The sequence below is a fragment of the Hevea brasiliensis genome, chromosome 4 (genome assembly GCF_030052815.1).
Source record: "Hevea brasiliensis isolate MT/VB/25A 57/8 chromosome 4, ASM3005281v1, whole genome shotgun sequence".
In the NCBI taxonomy this organism is placed as follows: Eukaryota; Viridiplantae; Streptophyta; class Magnoliopsida; order Malpighiales; family Euphorbiaceae; genus Hevea; species Hevea brasiliensis.
Genome location: NC_079496.1, coordinates 104,686,376 through 104,705,922, shown reverse-complemented (window position 1 = coordinate 104,705,922; position 19,547 = coordinate 104,686,376). Strand labels below are relative to the sequence as shown.

The 19,547-nt window shown below is 30.9% G+C and overlaps 1 protein-coding gene across 12 annotated transcripts; it reads left to right on the top strand.

Moving 5' to 3' along the window:
- Positions 1-8,414: 8,414 nt before the first annotated feature.
- LOC110667889 (protein EMBRYONIC FLOWER 1) lies at positions 8,415-16,183 on the top strand. Of its 12 annotated transcripts, none has more exons than XR_002497390.2 (10): positions 8,549-8,775; positions 9,099-9,159; positions 9,726-9,928; positions 10,506-10,933; positions 11,021-11,122; positions 11,245-12,671; positions 13,684-15,444; positions 15,589-15,660; positions 15,730-15,765; positions 15,879-16,183. XR_002497390.2 is itself a non-coding variant. In XM_021828867.2 (9 exons), the coding sequence occupies exons 2-8, from the start codon at positions 8,693-8,695 to the stop codon at positions 15,406-15,408; spliced, it is 4,029 nt and encodes a 1,342-aa protein (XP_021684559.2). In that variant the 5' UTR covers positions 8,415-8,542; positions 8,661-8,692; the 3' UTR covers positions 15,409-15,444; positions 15,586-16,183. The 12 variants fall into 12 exon arrangements, 5 of the variants coding, with proteins under 5 accessions (XP_021684559.2, XP_058001786.1, XP_021684576.2 ...); XR_002497386.2 differs by having other exon boundaries at positions 15,586-15,660; XM_021828867.2 differs by adding an exon at positions 8,415-8,542 and having other exon boundaries at positions 8,661-8,775; positions 15,586-16,183.
- The last annotated feature ends 3,364 nt before the right edge of the window (positions 16,184-19,547 follow it).

Below are 19,547 nucleotides of genomic sequence, written 5' to 3'. Positions count from 1 at the left end.
TATAAGGCCTTGTTTCCATAAGATAAAAACACTGAACTCACACTTTCACTATTATTCCTTTTGTTGTCAATTTTCTACCTAAACTTTCACTAATTTAAGCATTGGAGTGCCGCTAGAAAATATACCCCTTTAGCTTTCTGACCTTTCTCTTATCTTGTAGATAGTATCAAGTGACCCTGGAAATCTCCAGGCATCATTTGGATAAATAACAAACCACTCGTCTATTCAATCGTATCCATACTCTCTGGCATATAGCTCTAGACACTACTACATGTATCATTCATTTGTGATATACGAATATTATACATTCAGCAATACTCAAAGAAGACAATCTAAGAACAGTAAAAAGGCCTTCTTAATAAATACATCAAAGTATTAAAAAATAATATATTTTAAAAATAAAATATTTAATTTTTTTTAATAGAAAATGAAACTCATAATTTTTCAATAAGTAGAATGCATTATCTGTTCGCTTTCAAATTGAGCAATAAGGATCCAAAAAAGACAATAAGTCCTCTTAAAATCAGCATTTTTAAAATCAAAGAGTATACGAAAACGGAAAGCTTTTCATTCTTAATTTTCCTATAGTTGAATCTTTCAGAATCACAAGAATTCTTAGTTAGAATGGAGCATGTACTTTAAGAACATCCAATTGATAGATTTCAATGCTGCTATATACCTTAAGTGGTATTCTAATATACACTCATTCATACTTAGTGTTCACATATTAATTATGTATTTAGATTACGTTTGATAAAGTATATATATATATATATATATATATATATATATATATATATATATATATATATATATATATATATATATAATAAAATATTTAATTATATTACATTTCATTATGTCTTATTAAATATAATTTTAATATTATCAAAAATTTATACCATGTCCATATTATATATTCAAATATTTTTTTTGCATACAATATCCACATAACAGTATTGTGTCTGTACAAATGCGCTCATGAATTATATATATGATATAATTAACAACTTGGTTGACGTTACTTTATATTAAAATATTTAATTAATAAATAAATAGTAAAAATTTAAACTCTGAACCTTTTAATATGAGAGGATTTAATACTATATTAAAAAATTATTCAATATAAAAATTTAAGCTTGTGTGTAAAAGTAAAACGTTGACTAATAGTTTTATGGCTCTTAACACCTTTCTTATTGGCATCTTATTAATTATTTGTCAAAATTTCATTATTTAATTAATTAAAATTTCACTATTTAATTAATTAAAGGTTAGGTGTTTCATTGTCCTTTTAAATCTAGAGACATATGGGTATAATTAGGTATATGATAACATTGGTATATGCAAGCTTTGCAATTTTCGATTAATTCTACATTTAGTAGAAAAATATAAAAATATGATAAAAATTCAGGGAATTTATAATTTGATATTTGAGCTTTGCCTTATATTATATTTTAGGCTCTAAATTTTAAAAATTAATTATTTAGTCCTTTAATTTTATACTATATTACACTTCCGTCTCTAGATATTGAGAAATTAATTATTTACTCTCTTTAATTTTAATATATAAAATATAATAAAAAATTTATGAACTAAATAATTAATTTTTTTAAATTTAAGAACTAAAATATAATATAGTATAAAATTTTGAAATTAAATAATTAATTTTTTAAAATTTAAAAATTAAAATATAATATAAAAAAATTAGAGATTAAATTATAAATTTCTTAAAAATTACTATGAGATTTTATATATGTGAATTTCATGACTATATATATGCATCATTGCTTTGTCGAATTCTTACTCCCTAAATTTTTTTTTTTCTCTCTCTCTCTGTGTGTATATATATATATATATATATATATATATATATATATATATATATATATATATATATATATATATATTTTTTTTTTTTCTCTTAAGTATCAGTTACACTTAAGTATTCTTAATTCAATATATAATATTGATTTCCCTTTAATTTTGAAAATATAAAAAGTAAGAAAATTTCGGGTTTTAATTTTAACTTATTATTTTTATAATTAAAAAAAAAACTATTTTTTTTTATAGTATATTGCACTGTTATTATAATCTAAAAGTAAAAGGCAGTGCCCAATCATAAAATAAAAAAGTTACGTACAATAATCGAAGGTAAAAAAGTACAACATGACTTATGGGTCTATAGCTATAGGCCATGGATGTCTTGTGTATGTATAATATTTAGCGGAGAACCCAATAAAGCTAATGAATGAGTAAGAACAGAGAACCAGAAAAATCCATGGATATTACGTTCAATATAGCATTTTCTCTCTTTGTTTGGGAGAGAGAAATTCTCTCATTTCTGGTTTCGTCGCTTCAGCTCTCTCAAGTTCGTCGAGTCTCTGATCGTCTCCTTCTTAGTTTCCTTTTTGCCTTCGAGCAGGAGAAGGCTTTTGGGTCTTGATTTTGGTTTCTAACTTCTAGCGGCAAGCCCTCCCCTAGTTGTGTTAGTTTGTACATGAGTCTTTGCATGTCGATGTTTGGTTTTGATCTTTGTTTGCAGGTTGGATCTTCAGAGTTAGATCGGAGTTTGTGTTCAGCGAAAAGGTGATGCATGGCGGTCTCTTGAAGAAAGTTTCATTTCTTGCTTACTGGTACTTGTCAAGCGTTAGACTCAATTGGGTGGCTATACTAGTTGAGTGGGTTTCAGTTGCTTTAACCAGTCTGTATCTCCGGGATCTGCTTCTACACTATGGTTGAAAAGATCATGCCCTTGGCATCGTGAGTCAAAGCTTTGCAACGGCCCTCTTAACCATGTAGCTATGTGTAAATGTCCTTGTTGCGGAAGTTAGGATGCAAATATTGTTCCTTGAGATGCTGCAAGTGGATGGGTCATCTTAGTGTGCTCCTTGTGTTGGTGATTAGTGTTGTTGGCTTCGATCCGCTCGGCACGTCTGTGGTGGTAGCAATTGTAGATGGTGGTCACATAGCTTCTCTGTGCTTACACCCTCTTATTCCACCTGGGGATTTTAGGTTTAGGGGTTGGGTTTATTAATGTGGGCTTGGTTTTGGGTGGATTGGTTTGGTTTGTTTTGTTGGACTGATTACTATTAATCAGAGTGGACCGCCCTTTCTAACAAGTGTTTGTTACCTAAGTTGTAATCTTTGTCCTTCGGAACTTTTAAATATAATATAGCTTAAAAAAAATAAATTCCTGGACTACTGGGTCCCTCAGCACTGATCACCAACTCTCCAAGCAGAGAGAGAGAGAATCGATCTGCACAGTATGTTTTCTGGATTTTTGAATATTCCATTAAATTAATATCTAATTAATTTTAATTATTCTCATAGAAGACTTTCTTTGTAGTAGTGGAATGGGCAAAAGCTATACAGCACATTTGAGAAAATTAAGGAGCAAACATTACTTTAGTATTATAATATTGGATGTATGCATCATAATGATGATGACATGGATGATGTGAAAGGACTTTTTTTATATTATTTTATTTTTAATTTTCAATATCATATGTAAATATGTATATAAAGATTGAAGGATGAAACATCCCTTTCAAGTTTCAACAAAAAACACAAAAGAGCAAATATATATATATATATTTATTTATTTATTTATTTACTACTGTATTATAATATCATCTTTTAGAAGTATATTTTGAGATAAATAATATATTTATTACTCTAATAGTATAATATAAAATAATCATAAAATGTGTATATTCCTTAATTAAAAATATACCCTATTAAAAATATTCTTTAAAATATATGAAAGAATATGCCCTCATTATTTTTTCTAAAAAATAAGGTAGGTAAAGATAGAAAAGTGTTTTTTCTACTTCCACTCTTCTTTTTCACTTTCTTGCACTTCTCTCTACTCTTTCAATATTCTATCTCTACCATAATATCTCCCTCTCTTACTTAAGCATCAAAAGTTTTTATCGAGGATAACCCCAACGGACCTTTGACGATTTCTCTTTGTCCGATCCTTATAGTTGAGACGACGAAAGTGAGACTCATGAAGCAATAGTTTCAAGTTCTATCATATAGCTATTTATTTAAGACAAAATTTTATTAGTTTTAAATGTTATTCTATTTGTCACTACTCAATAAATTTAATTTATATTGAAGTGTTTTTCAAAATTATAAAATTTTGAATTTCAATTAAAATTAAATAAATTCATAAAACAAAATTTATCAATGACTTTGCTTATCGGTTACGCATATTTAGAGAAGGTGAGAAACGAAATTATTAGATCGAACTAAATAGAAAAAGGATGATTTTTTTTTAATTATTGTGCACCTAATTTAGACCCATTGAAACTCTAGACCTACATGATTAACGAGGGAAAATACCATATCATTATGATTTCTTTCTTATTCAGCATCTAGAGTACGTACTCCTCAAGCTATGGGAAATTTAATAACAATGCTCAACCAAACCAATGGTATATTCATATGGTGATGAATATATATTTGTTTGAATAATGTAAATAAAAAAATTTAATAAAATAATAAATTAAAAATTTTATTACATTACATTCAATTATATTTTGTTAAATATATATTTAATGTTTTGAAAATATAGTCTTTAAATCTTAAAGTTAATATAAGGATTTAATGAAACACGATTTATGAAACGCATATCGTAAGCTTAAAAAAAATTATGAATTCAATATTCGTTAATTATTTTTTTTTAGGAAAATTATTCATTAATTAGTGATTAAATACGATATAATTAACCAAATCATGCATTAGTATTATATTTAAGCTACCAATTCATATTCAATGTCAAATAGTTATTCTTCTTTTATAAACACATCATGTCAAACCATTGTGGTTTTATTTTTTGCTATTTTCTTCGTAAATATGATTTTTTTTTTTAAACTCAAAAATAAGTTTTCTGTTTCTATGTATATATATTTTTAAGTCAATATATATTAATAAATTTAGTGATGGATGCAGTATTTAATTTAAATTTAGGGGCCAAGATAGATGTAAGGTGTATTGTATTTAAATCTAAGGACTAATGATGGACGTAATAATTAAATTATTGTGAAAATCACATCCACATAAATTAAAAAATATAAAATTTAACGTGTTTCGACGTAAGTTTACTCCACTAATGAAACTACTAACAAAAGAAAAATAATTATAACTACTATTTATTTTTCTCACCCTTACAAGTCTCTCGAACAAAACTCATGGAATTTGACATACCTCTCCATTTTTATGAGCTCTCTACAATACAAAGATCAATCAATTACTCGTATATATATATATATATATATATATATATATATATACCACTAAAAAATTTATTCCTTTTGGGACTCTAATTATTAAACTTTATAATTTAAATTTTATTAAATTTCTTATTTTATCTAATCTCCTAATTTCAATTTAACTTGTATTCCAATAATTTTCACCTCCAGATCAAATGGAATTAGTTTTCAATACTTCTGTAAAAGTTAATTTTCTCTTTGATACTTCTTTGCACTCTTAATTGTTGATATTGCCTTTTGCCTTAACCTGTATTCTTCCAATCGATGTGCTTTCTTCCAATTTATAGAGGTTTTTTGCATCAACTTTCTCGCCCTTCATGATTACGAGAGCACATCTGTTAACTCTTATTACTCCACCATGAATTGAATACTCATAACCCAAAAAATCCAACTTACTCAAGAAAAATTAAGTTTCTTTCAAATTTAAAAACATACCTCACTTCATCAAATAATTTCACCAGATCACTATGCAGCTTAATCTTCACTCTTCCAAACCTTCAACCTCCATCTTATTCCCATTGGCTAGCTTGACTTTTTCTCCTTTTTTTTCTTCAATCACATCAAACTACTCATTCTTTGAGCATATATAGAATGGGCAAGTAGGATCCATTAACAACTCATCTTGTGATAGATCTTTTGCTTTTTTCTTATCATCATCTACATTCAAAACATTCATTGTCAACACCATCATCAATTGCAATTGTAGTAGTTTCATATTTTTCTTTTCTGTGACTCTTATTTAATTATTTAAACTTTACAAGATCTTCCTTTGTCTTCATATAATGGTATTGAATGTAGTCCTTCTCATGATAGTAGTAGCATTCTTTATTTTCAAGGTCTACTCGTGTGGTCTTGAGCTTGATCCACTATTCTTTCTCTAATTATTTTCACATGGATTTCTTCTACCATGACTGGAACCAACAATAAAGACTCCACCTTCATTGCTACTACTTGTCTTCTTAAACTTCTTATCATCTAAGATAACTGTGATAACCTTCTTCACCTTTAAAGTCTCTTTTCCAACTATTAGGGCTGCTACCAAGCTTTCATAAGATTGTGGAAGAGAGGTTAGAAGCAAGAGAGCTTTATCTTCTTCATTTACCTTCACACCAGCACTAGCCAATTAGGTAATTAATTTATTAAAAATATTAAAGTAATCCCTCATATCAGTACCTTCATCCATTCTGAGTTAGTACAACTCCTTATTCAAGTACAAGTAATTTGTGTGTGACTTTAACGTGTACAAACTCTCTAATTTTTTCCATAAAAAAACTAGTGAAATCTTTTCTAAGACATTATACTTCACATCAGGAACTAACATCAATCGAATTGTACTCACTACCCTTTATTGAAGCTCCTCCCAATCATCATCTTTCATGATCGTTAGTTGCTTCTCGTTCAATACTTTAATTAATTCTTGTTACATAAGGCATTCTTCACAGTGTTTTGCCACATACTAAAATTATTTTTCCTATCGAACGGTTTAGCCTCAAATTTTATACTCCATTTTTAACATCTCGAACCACAGTTCTAATGTCACTTATTGTGAAAATTACACTCACATAAATTAATGAATACAAAATTTAATGTGGTTTGGCGTAAGCCTGCTCCACCAATAAATCCACTAACAAAAGAAAAATAATTACAACTACTAATTATTTTTCTTACCCTTATAAGTCACTCGAACAAAACTCAAGGGATTCGATACACCTTTTCACTTCGTGAGCTCTCGACAATATAATGATCAACCAAGTACTCATATACATAGTCATTAAAAAATCTAGTCCTTTTTTACTCTAATTATTAAACTCCAAGATTTAAATTCTATTAGACTTTCTATTTTATTTAATCTCCTAATTTCAATTTTAACTTGGACTCTAACATAAACTTAATTATCTTTTAACATGTTTTATCTTAAGTTTTTAGAAAATGAATTATTTTTTTTTAATTGGGTCGATAAATAAATATAATTATCTTAAATTTTTGTTAGAATTTTTGAAATCAAATGTGAGAGTTTATTAAAAACATAATTGATCCATCATTACCAATAATAATTGATATCCTTAGTACATATTGGTAAAATACCTTAAATTTTGATCTACCCTTATATAAGTACAAAAAAAGCAAATATAGAAAGTGAATATATATATACATATATATATATATATATATGTGTGTGTGTGTGTGTGTGTGTGTGTGTGTGTGTGTGTGTAACAATTTTTTTTTTTAAAGAAAAGAAGATAATTATATTTTTTTAGTATTTGATAGCTATGATTAATTCAATGGAGCCTTTATATATTTCTCTAAAAGGAAAAAAGATGTTTTTTTTGTTAACAGACAAAACACACATACACATGAGTTAGTGACAAGGATGGATCGAGTTAAAACCATGACAATTTTAATAGAGTTCTTATTTCTATATAATCCACATACATGCACACTTCATATTCAATATAGAATCCTGAAGGACCAGTTTCTAAGCATACCCAACTCACTCGTCGACCTTAATCAGAGCCACACTTGAATACTCAGCTCTCCCTTATTTTCATTCAAACGCCTTTCTTTTTATCAATAAATAAAACACATGACACAGATTAATAATAAGAATAAACTACCGTTTTTGTTAAAAAGAAATAATAATTTGGATAGGCTAGTACCCATTTGATAACATAAAAGTTTTGCTTCTATTCCTAAATTTGTCAAAAAGGAAAAGAGCAATTGTATGTGTATCCTTCATTTCTCTGGCCCAAGCTTAGGGTTAGATATTTATTTACCAAGAATGCATTGCTTAGGGTTCCACTTGCCAAAAAAAAAAATTAATTAACTAAAAAAAATAAAGTTAGGGTTATCATGTCAAACTAACCCCACTCTCTCACATTGAAATCAGCTTACACACACCAATTACAATCCACATACGTGGAAAAGGCATCTCCAGACTAGATGACGATGACATGACAAGGACTAGTTTAAGTTATCCTGGGAACAGTGCGTGTAAAATACGCGAGGGAGAACAGTAACTTTGGCTGTTTGTATCTAGGGCTTTCCTTTTAGCGTCACAAAGCGCAATAGATTGTGACAGGACCCGCACCTTGCAGCCACGTGGATTCTAGTCACGCAAGTTCTCTCGACCTTTTCTTCCTTTCTCTCTCTAAAAATCTGTATATGTAAATAAATAAATGTTTATACATTATTATGACATGGAAATGGCATGGGCAAGCGTAATGGACAATTTTAATACACCAAGATCCTGCTTTCAAAGACACAAGGTACAAACTCTCTTCTCTCTCCACCTGTGGAATCGAAAACCTTTCTCTCTCTCCTCGCAAAAGTTACGGTTTCTCCAACATCGCAATCTAATTCTACTCCATCACCTTTGAATCTCAGATCATAGCTTGCACCACCTTCCTCGCCGCCGGATGCCCTATCTGTTAGTACCATTTGTTCGGCTAGCCGTGAAGAATCGAACCAAGTGGGTCTGTTCATGCTTAGCTGAGATAAGGTGTGTATTATGCTTTAATTACTGTTTTTTGTATTCGTTCTTGTGTTTGGGGTTGGGGTTTTTGTGATTTCTATTGGTTTTAGCTGAGTTTCAGCTGGTTTGGTTGGGGTGTTTACGTCATTTCACTGTATTTAGTACGTTAACTTTGGTCATTATTGTGTATTTTATCTTCTGGGTTTTGTTTGATGGAAGACTCTTTGAATTTCTGAGGTATTTCATGTAGTATTTGTAGGTCTTCTGGTGGTAGAAGATGTGTTGACTGTTCTATGATCATCAATTTTATAACCCAGGAAACCCTAAGTTTATTTTATTTTATTTTATAGATTGATGCACACCATTGTGATATGTAAGTTGGAGCTTCTAGTTGTCATTTTGAGAAAGTGGGTACGTGTTTCTTCTTGTTATTATTATGAGATAAACAATTTCTTCTCTTCTGCGGAACACTCTAATTAGTTTTATGTAGCCCTAATTTTATGCTGTTTTACTGGCGTCATTTTCTCATTTAATCTGCAATTGATATGAATGGGTTCAATTGCATGTTTGAAATGTGTTCTTTGCAAAGCATTAACATATGGTAACTGGATCCCTATATTTGCTATCATGGGAACCTAGGGTTTCTAATTAACTTTTTTCCTATTAAGCATTATATATGTGCTTTTATTTTGCAAGAGGTTGTTATTTTATGTGCTAAATCACTCTAAATGGCGATCTTTTAGTTTCTTACCCATTTAGAATGAGATTCACACATGGAATGTTTTGTTTTCACTGTAAATATCTTTACAATAAATTAACCCTAACATGGTGGTTTGGGACTTTTTCTTACGATAATGTGATGTGCAAAAATTTGAATGGTTTGGTATTTAGCCATATTTCATTATTACAACTGATCTATGTTTAGTATTTTGCATATGATGATGGTTTCATTTAAGATTCTGCTGGTTTGCACTTAGGTAATTCATTTTGAACACTGGACATTAGTTTATTGTAACATGGAGAAGAATATTGTGGTAGAAGACCAGAATCGTCAAAGTAGCGATTCTATTATTCTTTCCAAGTCCATGGAGTCATCCATTAAGATTGACTCAATATCTATAGATCTCATCAACGCCAATGAAAAGACAGATGCAGAAAACTGTGAACATTTTTCAATACGGTAAGCCTTGATTGCCATTTTTTCTTTTTGCTAATTTTTAGGCTTTATATTAATAGTCTGATGCCATATGGCTTAGTTAAACGTATACGTGCGCTATTGTGTTTGCATATGCGCATGAATAGAGAGAATATGTCTGCTATCATTGAGACTCTTCATTAATGGCCAAGTTTTTATCACCTTGTTCAGGAGGAATTTATATGCATGTATATAATTTCTGTTACTTATTTAGGATATTTTTTTGAAATTGTTTTATGTTCGTATATGCAATCTCAGGCTTCCATATGTATATTTGTTTTTGCTTTTCCTTTGAAGATATTTTCAATAATGGCTGAATGAGAGAATTTGTTTTATACCTAATCATCTAATGACAATGGAGCTGCTTACTGTTGTTTGTGACGTGAAATTATAATTACAGTTAGATGTTGTGGGATATGTATAAAATGAGATTTGATGTACATGTCGAGATTTTTCTTTTCCTACTGAGAATAGCTTGTTATGCGCTATCATGTTGCTGCTATATATGATTGACTTGTGGATTTCCTACAAAACTATCCCTTACTAGTTGCCTTTATTGTAGTGGATATGTATCTGAAATTTGCAAGAAAGACTGGAAGATGTGTTGGCCATTTGCTTCAGAGGGTGACAGTAATAAGCATGATGAACAAGCATGTGGGCTTCCTTCTTTACATGTTCCAAAGTTCAGATATTGGCGTTGCCATAACTGCCTGTCAGATATTGGTGCCAAATGCATTGGAAATGATTATGGCCCCATCATTAAATCTTGTGGTGGTGGATTAAAATCAAATAGCATTTGTTTCCATGCATCAATCCTTGGTGATGTTGCAATGCTGCTATCTGGTTTTCAGCAAGCTCTAAAACGACACATTCTTGAGAAAAAGGTTGATGCTAATGCTTCAACTGTTCTGAATAACACCACTGAATATCATCCTGTGTCAGGCATTGATAAAAAAGAAAATAAAACTGAAGTTGCAATTCCCGCCATAGGTATGTATATTTTCTCCAATCCAAGCTCTGGTACAGAATCATGCTCTCTTTATTAAATTATTTGGTTTGCTTTTATCTTCTTTCCAGAGCACAATATGGAGTCAACTGGTAATTTTAATAAGGAAACACATAGATTGACTACAGAAATTTCAAGCCTGATGCAGAAAACACATCATGCAGATTGCATAGGTAAATTTGCTAATGATAACATACGCTTGCTACTGCAATCTGCAGTTATTAAAACACTATTTGTTCTAGCATTGATGCTCCTACTCTCATTCCAATAGTAATGCTCCTGATATCTGCTGCAGTAAATCTCAAATCAAGGTGTAATGGATCTATAGACCTATGCAAGCCAGCCTGTGGACGTCATGAAGTTGCTGATGCTGAATTGGCTGGAAATCTCAATTGCACGGTTACAAGTTCTTTTAAGATTCATGAAATGGGGAAAGTAATTTCTGCAGCTGATCAACACAATAAGTTAACAGCTAGTGGAATATCAGGAGAAGCGGGTAATATTGAGAAGGCATGTAATGCTGACAAACGTCAAGCAAGTGGATACCCTTCCCTGGAATTGGATGAGTGTAATTATGCTTCATCTGAGAGTGCTGAGACCGTGGTTGGGAATAATTTTCAGGATCTTCATGATCATAATTCAAGTGGGTTGCACAGGAGAAAAACCAGAAAAGTGCGCCTGCTAACTGACTTATTGCGTGAAAATGGTGATGGAGACACAGATAACGCCAGGACTGATGATTCTCTGTCCAATGTCATTCCTGATGCATCTGCAGTCGGTGATAAGCTTAATGTTCCCCTAGATCAGGTGGCTATCTCAGGAAATGTCAGAAGGGGTTTGGGTCAACCTAGGAAAAGGAAGTTGGATCAGGATGAAGATTGGAGACCCCTGGAAACAGGCTCTCCCAGTAAAGTCTGTAAAGAAGTTAGGACCTTAAAGAGAGATGTGGAATTCACTGATGCAATTGCCAAAGCATTTTCTAGAATGCATTTGCAAACTAGTATGAAGAATAATTTTACCAAACGTGGAATTGATGGAAGTCCCAGTATAGGTAAGAAGAAAAACAAAAAATCTCTGATTTTTAATGAACGTTCATCCTTAGCATTTTTACAAGAAAAAGTGCCAAATGAAATTGCAAACAAAACTGGAGATGTATCTAACAGTGTTGTTTCTGATGGAGTTCTGCTCAAGCTCATGCATAATGAAGTTACAGGCAGAGAGGCAGAATTTTTACCTTTGTCCCCTCAAAGAATGGATAGGAAATCAAGTTTTAAGAAGAAAAATAAGATGCCTCAAGTTGATAATCTGCAGGCTTCCTTAATTCCTTGGAATCATGATATGCTCAAAGAATATCCCATAAATAGAAAAGATGTTGAGTTCTTGCAGACTGAGCCTGTAAGGCTTCCATTTTATTCAGTGCCGGATGCATCCAGTGAAAAAGGACTAAATCTTTCTCTTAACAGCTACTTGACCACACAAAAATATGACATGCAGCACAATTTACAGGTTGAAGGCAGGCGAATGTCTTTAATTACTCAGCAAGAGGGCACTGCAGAAGATCAGGTAAACAAGAATGCTGCAGAAACCAAGCATGTTGGAAATTTCAGTTTTGTTTCTAAATTGATACCGGATGTGCCTTTTGGCAAGAGAGTATTTGACGACCTGAGTAGCAAGAGAACTACTAATAGAATTCCCACATCTCAGTTTGATATCAACAAAAAGGTAAGAGTTTTGCTGCTATTGCTAGAATGGCATGGTTTTGTATGTTTTGATGATTTATATTTGGAGATGGGTATGCATTTCTTGATTGTTTATTTTTCCCAGTTAAGTCATTTGTTTTTGAATAAGCATCAATAAAACTTGAATATATAATTTTTTGTCATTGTTTTTTTTTTTTCCGGTTTAGACTTTTTTTTTTGAATAAGCATTAATAAAATTTTTATGTTGTTTTTTTTATTTTTGAATAAGCATTAATAAAATTTTTATGTATGATTTTTTGTCATTGTTTATTTTTTCTTGGTTCAGTAATTTTTAATGATTTTTTTTTTTTAATAAGCATCAATAATTTGAATATGATTGATTTGTTTGGACTTGTGGATTCCCAACACTTATGAATATTTATGACTTTTAGGTAAGGAAACATCCTTCTGGCTTCGGTTTTTATTTTCTACCTTTAACATTTATAATGGATTAAGAAAGATCTGCAATTTGCACTTGTTTAGATCATCATTTGTATCTGGTTTCAGTGTCCATCCGAAGGTTATATTGCTGGTATCCTTTATAATCTATCAGTAGCTGCCATTAGTGTGTTATAAGAAAAGAACTTCAACTTTGATAATTGATTAATTTGAAATTGAAAATTTCTGATTTTCCAGATAAACATTCAGGTTTCTTAGAATGATGATGACTATCTCTTTCCATTTTGATTATGGTATGAATTTTATGGCATAATTTTTCTTAGTTGGTTTGTAATATGCTTATGTATGCTGTATTGTTGATTCACTAATGCACTGAAGCAAAATATGTTTGTTCCATACTTGAGGATAGTTAGCAATGTAGCTCATTCATTGGTCATCTTCATAGCACATATTTGGATATTTATATAGCAACACATGTCATTGTAAATCAGTGCTTATTATGGTTAGGGGTTTTTCTTTTTTAATTATGTGGAACTAAAATGATCAGTGTTTTACAGCATGCCTTGATTGGGAAAAAAACATCTTTTTTTTTGCAGAATTTTGTTAATACAAGCGGCAACATGAAAACAATTGGAATTCAGGAATGTTCAGCAGCTACAAGGAAAGATAGTGACTCTGAACAGGGAACTTTAGATGATGTTCCGATGGAAATTGTTGAACTCATGGCAAAGCATCAGTATGAGAGGGGGCTTCCTGATGCTAAATATGATAGGTGCCAATTAGAAATGGCTAATAATGCTAAGACTGGTCAGGCGATGGATTTTAATAAAGCATATGGGAATAGAGAGATGAGCCTATTTCAGCAGGAAACTTCCCAAAAGCGAAACCCTCTTGTTAAAAATGGAAGAAATGGAATAACCAAGAGGAGTGAAAATGTGGAACCCACCGAACAGAAGTCAATTGAGTACTTTTCCCAGGCTGATCTAAACCAATTCAATGTAAAAAAACTGCAACAAAATCTTGCTCCTGCAGGTTTTGATGCATTTTTTCAGCATCAAGAGAAGCAATCAAGTAGAGTCCACCATTCACCTTCCAGTTCTGGCAGGCAAAATAGCACTCAAAATTGCAAGTGGGCTGGGGATGTGGTGGGGAAGAGATCCTTCCGTAACTGTTTGCAGACCTCAGGAACATGTAATGCATGCCAGGGCATTCCCCAGCAGAGTAAAGAAACAAATCATCTTTGGTCCACCATGATGCCAAATCACATGCCTTTTGTGTATAGCATTCCTCAAAAATGTGCTCCTCTATCTACGAATATAGATGTCCTTTCAAGTTCTACCAGCAGTATTCCTAAAGAAAATACAAATGGCAATCGTGATCTAAAGTTTCTGAATCAGAATGCTTCCAGGTATGGAAGGCAAAATTGTAACTTTAGTTCTGAGACTCGGACATGTGCAGATTACCCATTTGCTTGCAAACATAATGGGATCGAGCCTAATCAAAAGCCTATGGGATCATTAGATCTGTATTCTAATGAAACCATACCAGCAATGCATTTGCTCAGCCTCATGGATGCAGGACTTCCGTCCCATGCGCCAATAAATCTGACTGTAACCCCAAAGTTCCTGAACAGACCTTCCATAACACATGATCAAAAGCCTAATGAATTTTCTAAGCTGGATTCTGGGGCCTATAAAGCCACCAATACCATGAAGCACACATCATATGATTGCCGGGGTAAAAATAAACTTGCAGAGGATTACAATGGATGTATTTCTGCCATTCCAGCAGTAGTTGGTTCGTCTGCTTCTTCATTTAAACATGATAAATGTTTCAAGAAGTCCACTGGCTTTTCCTGTCAAGTTTCTCCAGATAAAGTAAAGGGACGAGGGTCTGATTCGTGCACGCAGAATAAAGGCTGTAGATCACAAAAGCCTATAGTTCCAGGTGGAAATTTTGGCACTAATTGTGGATCCATTCCAGTTCATAGCATGCAGACAATGTTTTTCGGTGCATCAGATTCTATGGTGTCTCCTTTACAAGTTTGCAGACTGGAAAATTTAACTAAACACAAGGTGAAATCCCCTAGTGGCACTCAACCTGTTCACCCCAATAAAAGCAGTTCTGAGACTGGAGCCTGCAGTGTGAACAGAAATCCTGCTGATTTTACTGTGCCAGAATCTGGAAATTTATACATGATTGCAGGTGAAGATCTAAAATTTGGAAAGCTGGTTCCTTTGTCAAATGGGAATGGCTCAACTAAATTGGTGGGGCGGAAGAAAAGACCGAAGAAGCTGCCTGCTGTGAAAGAACATCGGTGACATCTACTTTCATGATCATTGCCAGTTTTAAAGCTGGTAGCTTTTTAAAACCTCTGTCATCGTGTTGGTTAAAGTTTGTATCTTTAATTGGCTGTTGATTATATGGTTTTTCTTTCTGACGACCGTGCATGGGCATGTTCTTGAATCTTGCTCTTAACCCGATCTCTCTTTTCTCAGCAGGTAAAGCTGCAGTTGGTTTACCAGCTTCTTCAAACTGAAAAATATACTGGAAGCTTCACAACAGATCAAATGGTAAATGACAGAAAATATTTGCACGCATGTCAATTTTTAATTCTGTAACCATGATTCCTTTGACTTCAGGTCTTGCTGAGTAATGGAAGACACACTAGGTGCAAGGTCGGGCTTGTATATACCTACATGTGCCTTGACCATCAAAAGTAACTTTATATGTATGTCTTCTTGTATTTTCGTATGCTCATTATACGTGGTTTTGTTGATTATGTTAAAAGGTTATATAGAAGCCTGATGCTGCCCCTAGCTCTGGAAAGGGCTTCTTTGCACTTCAGTGAAAGCATTTGCTCCATTCTAGAGGGGAACTTAGAATGGAAACAAACAGCAGAAAATTAGATGGTATGATGTAGTTGAATACCAGTGGCCTGAGATTCAAAACAGGTTCATCAATAAATCAGCAATAAATCAGCAGTCAAGGGTTCGCTCGTTATTTTCATTTTTATAATTCTTTATTTATATAGTATAGAAGGAAAGGTGATACAACAACAATAATTAAGTTTTAATGCAAAACTAGTTTAGGTCAGTTATATGGATCATTTTTTCATTATTCAACTCTGCTTGAAACTAAGTATAGAAGGAAAGGTGATACATTGGCAATTTTTGGGTTTGGAAAATAACCCATTTGGATGGCAATTCATAGAGACAAGCATGTCCTGCATACAATTCATAGAGACAAGCATATCCTGCATACAGTTTGATATAATGAACTGCTATTTGATATCTGTTGAGGAAACTATGCATTAAACACCTCTTGAAGATTTACTGCTTGATTAGACCTTTGTTCATTTGCTGTAGGACGGTTTTTGGTTCTATTAACCCATCATCATTTATGGATAGGTTGGAGAATGCCATATTTTCTGTGTAATTTTGCTGATCCCAATGCAAAACCTAGGTGCCACAACTATGTGCTCATTAATGGATGGTTGAGTAAATTTTAATCATCTGTTCAATTTGGTTGCTAAAATTCGGGGTGCAAAAGAGCCGAGCCAAGCCGAGTTTTGAATTGTTTAGACTCGGCTCATTTATAATTTGTTCAGGTTCGAGCTCAGTTTGAGCTTTAGTGTTACAGCTCGAGTTCGATTCATTTTAAAATATGCTAAACTCAAGCTTGGCTCGTCATTAGCTTGTTTAAATTATAAACGAGCTAGGCTCGATCTTTACTCGTTTACAATATAAGCAAGCTCAAGCTCAACTCGTTTATAAGCTAAACTCTAGCTTAGTTCGTTTAAATTATAAAGATTAAGCCAAAATTTTGGAATACTTCAAAATACTAAATAAGTCATTTAAAAGACTTAAATAAGTTTTTAATTTAACTATTATCTCATTAAAACTAATTATTTTATTTTAATCTGTATAAAAAAAGTAAGGAGGGGATTCTCCTTTTATAGAGAAGTCAACCTCTCACCATTAACCAAAGTTTCTCATGTGAGACAAAAATGATATAATTCTCATCCAATCAATAGGTTTATACATAAATAACTATGTTAAACATTGAACCAATATACAACTATGGTCCAATGGCAAAAGTGTGCCAGTGTTCGTTAACTTGGTGTGGGTTTGATTCCTAGTTTTGTGATTAGGCTTTTTTCTTCTTTTGCATTTTATAGTTTTTTTTTTCTTTTTAATTTCCTTCCTTTTTGTATTTTTTCTTTATTTTTTTTATTTTCTTTTAGCAATTAATTGTAACATTCACTTGAATGCTGATTAAAACCTTTAACTATTATATATAAGCTATAATGAAGAAAATTTTAATTTTATTATATACACACACACACTTTATCTAATTTTATTGTTCTTAAACAAATTCAATGTTATTAGTGATTCAAATTTAATATATGAACAATTTAATTTTTTTTGGGATAAGTGGACAACACAAAGTAGTGGGCTGTGTGTGTTTAAAGAGAGATTATAAAGGATGTGGAGACTAGAACAATGAGAGAGTAATAATAGATTAGTAGTTTATTGTTAAAATCTTAGTGCTAAAATTGAATATTAGCATTTTCAAGGTTTAAAGTTCACTTCAGAGAAAGTTAGTTAAAGAGATAGGAGGAAGGGGGAGAGAGAAAGTAATAATAATAGTTGGATATATTAGTGTTAAAATTAAAACATAATATTTTAAAAGTTAAAGATTTAGAGAGAATAAGAAGGAGATGGTTTAGGTTTCAAATTGCACCAACACCAAAATTACGTAATTTTGATTTATTTATGAATTTAATATATATAAAATAGTTCAAATAATAAATAACTTTATGTTGTAAATGCAATTTTAATTTTTATTATATCATAATTTAAAATAATAATGATTTTATATTGAGAGCATATATTTATTATCTAATGTTATAATTTTATTTCTATTATAAAAATTAACTTAGTTTTAAAAAAATTAAATTTAAAGTATAAATAACTATGATTTTAAATATATTTTATATAATGATTATATCATATTTTCAATTAGTATATTAATTTTAGAATAATCATAAATAAAATAATTATATTTACAACATTAGGAATCATTATGGAATACAATAATGAATATAAATGTTTTTACAAACCAGTTTACTTATGAACTTTTTAACGAGTTTGATTAATGAGTCAGCTTGCAAATCTGTTTAATGAGTTAGTTTACGAGCCTATATGACAAGCCAAACTTGAATTTAAACCAAATACTACTAAGTTCAAATTTGACTTATTTATTAAAATAATTTAACAATTGAGTTCAAATTCAACTCATTTAGAAAATGAGTTAAATTGAATTAAATTTTTATCAAATTGAGTCAGAAAGAGCTCGGTGGAGTGGCTTAATTCATTTACACCTAACTGAAACCAGATTACAAAAACCAGTTTGAATTCGTACCAACGAGGCCATTACTTGATATTATTTTGGCACATGTTACAGACCTTTGGTTTTTGCGTCTTTTTATGAAAAAAAAAATATATTGTTTTTCTTTCCTTGCTATTCTATTTTTATCAAGATGATGAAAATTTACAAATTTTTTTACTTTTAAAACTTTAGCACAATTTTTAATGATTATTTTTATTTTTAAAATTAGTATAAATGTTTTTAAGTGTCTTTAAATAAAAAAAAATGGATGGTAAAATACTTTAAGTGTCTTTACTTATCTACCAAAAGAAATTAAATAATGATTTGCATAATATATAATCATTTGGTTTGTTGTAATTTTAATTTACCCATGAACATAATATAAATTGATACAAATTGGCGGGCTTGCGAATGCATGGAATCATAAATCAGACATAAATAAGTAGACATAGGAATAGTAAAAAAGATAAAATAAGCTCGTATTTTTTCAATAAAGAGTTAAATAAATTTTAAATTAAGTTATGGGTTAAATAAATTCATATGATTTTCAATAAAAACAAATAAGTTTACATTTAATAAAATATTTTTTAATAATAAAAATTTAAATATTAAAATTTATTCTTTAGTTTTAATTAAAATAAAATTAAAAAAATTAAAAACATGGTGAAAAAATTGTTTAATAATAAATTATTATTTTAATATTTTATTATTTAAAAAATTAAAAAATAATATTTTATTATTAAAAAAATATATTTTTAAATGTGAATTTACTTGACTTTAATTATAAAATATAAAAATTTATTTGGTTCTTACTAAAAAAATACAAAGGCTTACTTAATTTATTTCCCCATAAGAATAAGATACATTGCTGATGACAATTTTCTCTTCGTATTCATCGTTCACATCCCACTCCACCTAACGCTGTCATTTCAACTCATAAAGATTGAGGCATGTAAGCCTCGTACAATAGAGGTCCATGGCCAAAATTCTCGCTCGTACAAAGACCTAACCTATGAAAGGACAACCTTAGCTGGGATTGGGTAAGACCCAAAAAATCGTCCCAGTT